At 39.4% G+C, this 4332-nt stretch overlaps 1 protein-coding gene across 1 annotated transcript in view; it reads right to left on the reverse strand.

Moving 5' to 3' along the window:
• The window catches only part of LOC107576213 (filamentous hemagglutinin-like), a gene marked incomplete at its 3' end in the record, with an annotated part of 40853 nt that overhangs the window by 35120 nt on the left and 1401 nt on the right, over nucleotides 1-4332 (reverse strand). The window contains exons 2-4 of the mRNA XM_016262440.1: nucleotides 4180-4323; nucleotides 4036-4125; nucleotides 3964-3981 (exon numbers count right to left, since the gene is read on the reverse strand). Of these exons, the coding sequence (XP_016117926.1) occupies nucleotides 3964-3981; nucleotides 4036-4125; nucleotides 4180-4323 (252 nt within the window). The remainder of the gene's footprint in view (nucleotides 1-3963; nucleotides 3982-4035; nucleotides 4126-4179; nucleotides 4324-4332) is intronic.

Genomic DNA, 4332 nt, shown 5'->3' on the forward strand with positions numbered 1-4332 from the left:
CTCACATACACACACACACACACACACACAATGTCCTAATGCCCCCACATAGACAGTGCAAACAGAAGATTAATTTCACTTTCTTTTTTCCTTTATTTCCTATGGCAACACTTGGTCCTTCAACCATTTCTGATTGTATCTGTTCCTCATTTTGATCATAACTTGTCTGCTCCTCGTTTATTTTCTCATTCTAATGCACTGCATCGCTTCTCAGGACAGCAAAGAATAACGAGCAGCTCTCGCTGATATACAGCGATCTTCATCAGCACCACTAGCTGCTTAGAAAACGTCTGCCAAACAAGAAATTGTCACAAAAAAAAAGAAGCAGCAAAAGATAAAGAAAAAATTGAAAAACTCGTACCGTAGCTACTGCGGAGAGAGAGATTACGCGTGTGTGTTACCGGAGTCTGCTTGGAAAAAATATATAATCAGAATATCAACTTGCATAATAATTATGCATGCACTGTATTTGTCCTCTTCTGCTGTCGAGGAAATGCAAGGAATGTTGGGATTGGTTGTCAAGGCAGCCAAGCAGGATTTTGCAGCCTAGTCTCTGATTGGCTGGAATTATGGCACATTGTAACGCTGGGTTGTGTTGAGCACGCAGCTGTTGAGCGAGCACAGAGGGGGGGCATCAGGTGAGCAAGCTAGTGGAACGTTGCACGCGCAAAAGAGAAGGTCTGCACACATCCAAAAACGTATTATAAATGCAAAATAGATTCAAAATAGATTTATCTAAAAATGACTTTTTTCTTTGCGAAACGACCATTTTCTCCACAAAACTCAGATCGCGCGCGTGCAAAAATGCACTTTTGTGAGAGAATTGCAGAATTGTGGCAGAAATGTAAGCCCATACAGTGCAGTCCGTGTTTTGACTTCGGTAAATCAGTTTTGGCAAATACAAACTACCTGATTATTTTTCATGAGTCCAACATCCCGCCGTGCAAGAAAACATGCAATCTACCCGAGACCTGATCAATAAGAGAAGCCGTCTTTTATTGCAAAATAGAGGGGGAAAAAAACATTTTACATTTAAGTAAGCTTCTTAACCCATGCATCTATCTAATTCGTAAAACACACAAAATGACCAATAAAAAAGTGTCAAGCACCAAAAGCAGCCTATATTAAATCTATAAGTTATCTTTAATTAAATATATATATATATATATACATACGCGATTGTCCCATAACCCTGTTGGGGAAAAAACAGCATATGCTGTATGTTTTGACGCTGGGATGCTGGTTTAAGCTGGTCCTTTGCTGGTTTATGCTAAAACCAGCAAAGGACCAGCATCAAAGCATACCTAACCAGCATATGCAGTTTTTTCAACAGGGAAAGCATTTAATCGTATTCCTAAGGATCCCGATAGACGACTAAAATGGTTCACTGCAATAAAACATGCTAACCAACACAAAAAGCACCACAGGGGCATTATAGAGATCTGTTATGCGTAATCTATTACGTTTTGCTATGCTCTGCTTGCACGTGAGTGATCGTGCTTTCCCTCGAATAAAAACTAAATTTCGTTGGGGGAAAATATTTGTTATATTTGTTTATTGTCTTGGTTCAAATACTGTGATTGGTTGTCAAGGCAGCCAATCAGAATTTAGCAGCCTCAGTCTCTGATTGGCTGGAATTATGGCACATTGTAACGCTGGGTTGTGTTGAGCACGCAGCTGTTGAGCGAGCACAGAGGGGGGGCATCAGGTGAGCAAGCTAGTGGAACGTTGCACGCGCAAAAGAGAAGGTCTGCACACATCCAAAAACGTATTATAAATGCAAAATAGATTCAAAATAGATTTATCTAAAAATGACTTTTTTCTTTGCGAAACGACCATTTTCTCCACAAAACTCAGATCGCGCGCGTGCAAAAATGCACTTTTGTGAGAGAATTGCAGAATTGTGGCAGAAATGTAAGCCCATACAGTGCAGTCCGTGTTTTGACTTCGGTAAATCAGTTTTGGCAAATACAAACTACCTGATTATTTTTCATGAGTCCAACATCCCGCCGTGCAAGAAAACATGCAATCTACCCGAGACCTGATCAATAAGAGAAGCCGTCTTTTATTGCAAAATAGAGGGGGAAAAAAACATTTTACATTTAAGTAAGCTTCTTAACCCATGCATCTATCTAATTCGTAAAACACACAAAATGACCAATAAAAAAGTGTCAAGCACCAAAAGCAGCCTATATTAAATCTATAAGTTATCTTTAATTAAATATATATATATATATATACATACGCGATTGTCCCATAACCCTGTTGGGGAAAAAACAGCATATGCTGTATGTTTTGACGCTGGGATGCTGGTTTAAGCTGGTCCTTTGCTGGTTTATGCTAAAACCAGCAAAGGACCAGCATCAAAGCATACCTAACCAGCATATGCAGTTTTTTCAACAGGGAAAGCATTTAATCGTATTCCTAAGGATCCCGATAGACGACTAAAATGGTTCACTGCAATAAAACATGCTAACCAACACAAAAAGCACCACAGGGGCATTATAGAGATCTGTTATGCGTAATCTATTACGTTTTGCTATGCTCTGCTTGCACGTGAGTGATCGTGCTTTCCCTCGAATAAAAACTAAATTTCGTTGGGGGAAAATATTTGTTATATTTGTTTATTGTCTTGGTTCTTTTGCTGGTAGCCCGTTGTAAATTATTATTATTATTATTATTATGAATAATAATAAAATAAAATGTATGACGTGCGAGCATAGTTACGTGCCTAGAATGCTTTGCATAAATCCCGCTGTCTGCTGTCTGTGACGTCACATAACAGGTTCGAAATTAGAATGTTCAGAATCTGTATAATACTCAATCTGCTTGATCGCTTTTACAACTCAGTCTGCTCGTTTGCATTCTGCTCGACTGCGAGATTTGCTCTGCTCTACAAAAATATTCACTCTGCTTGACTGCACTCTTAATTCAGTTGAGCAAAGAGTCCAATACATTACATTTCTGCAAGTCTCTCTGCAAGACTTTGCCCATTTATCTAGACTCCAGAAGATTCAGCTGGTTCCCCGAAACAAAACCATGCTGATCACTGTCAGTCTGGTGATGTTATGGTGGTACTCCACCAGGGTGAAAAATAAATCACCAAATACAGTGAAAGAGGAGGACACCAAACAACTACAGATCACCAGGAAGACAACCAAGAGACAACTGGAGTGGCATTTCACAGAAGGTAAGCGCATTATTGTATCATCTGTACATCTGAGCATATACCAGTCATTCCTGGTGTTTGGTGCCTTTTGGGTATCATAAAATGTAGAAAATCAAAAACTGTTTTTTTTGTGTGTGTAATCATGATAGGAAGTTGTAAAAAATGATTAAGATCAAGCTCAGGAAAATAAATGTTAGCATTTATGAAAATCAGTCTGAAATGTGAGATTAAAAATGTCCAGCCTGTTAGGGACATAACAGTTTAAAAAAACTTATCTGGTGATAAATTGGTCATTTTTTTTCTTTTCAGATACAATTGTATAAGCAACATTTTTGCTTACTATTAATACTTGATAGATATACTAATATTAATTATACTATTGATATTTAAAAAAAAATTGGCACTAAATTATTAGTAGGCTATTTTTTTTTCTACTTACTTTTTTTCTTCTTCATATTTTCCGTAACAGAGTGGACATGTTGAGGTTGACCATATCATGGTCACACTAAAAACTGTTAATACAATTTAAAAAAATCTATACATAGAAAAGTATTACATATAGAAGTATTAGGTATATATGTATATAACAATGTGCAATCAAGCAATATTGAAAATTGTTATTCACAGTAACCATTATTCAGATAACAATAAAGTGGATCCAATACTATAACAGTTTCTACTCTCTTCTTCTTTTGACACAGGATCTGAGACTGCCACTACCTCTGCAGCTGACACTGTCTCTGGCACGGACAGTGCACATGAGACTGCCATCATCCCTGAGATTAACAGTGCACCTGAGACCGCCCTCATCCCTGAAAAGGACAGTGCACCTGAGACCGTCATCGTCCCTGAGGCGGACAATGAACCTGAGACGGACAGTGCACCTGAGACCACCATCATCCCTGAGATGAACAGTGCACCTGAGACCGCCATCGTCTCTGAGACGGACAGTTCACCTGAGACCGACATCATCCCTGAGGTGGACAATGAATCTGAGACGGACAATGCACCTGAGACTGTCATCGTCCCTGAGGGGGACAATGAACCTGAGACGGACAGTGCACCTGAGACCGCCCTCATCCCTGAGACGGACAGTGCACCTGAGACCGTTATCGTCCCTGAGGCGGACAATGAACCTGAGACGGACAGTGCACCTGAGACCG

This window comes from Sinocyclocheilus grahami, unplaced genomic scaffold (genome assembly GCF_001515645.1).
Source record: "Sinocyclocheilus grahami isolate Dianchi unplaced genomic scaffold, SAMN03320097.WGS_v1.1 scaffold3351.1, whole genome shotgun sequence".
In the NCBI taxonomy this organism is placed as follows: Eukaryota; Metazoa; Chordata; class Actinopteri; order Cypriniformes; family Cyprinidae; genus Sinocyclocheilus; species Sinocyclocheilus grahami.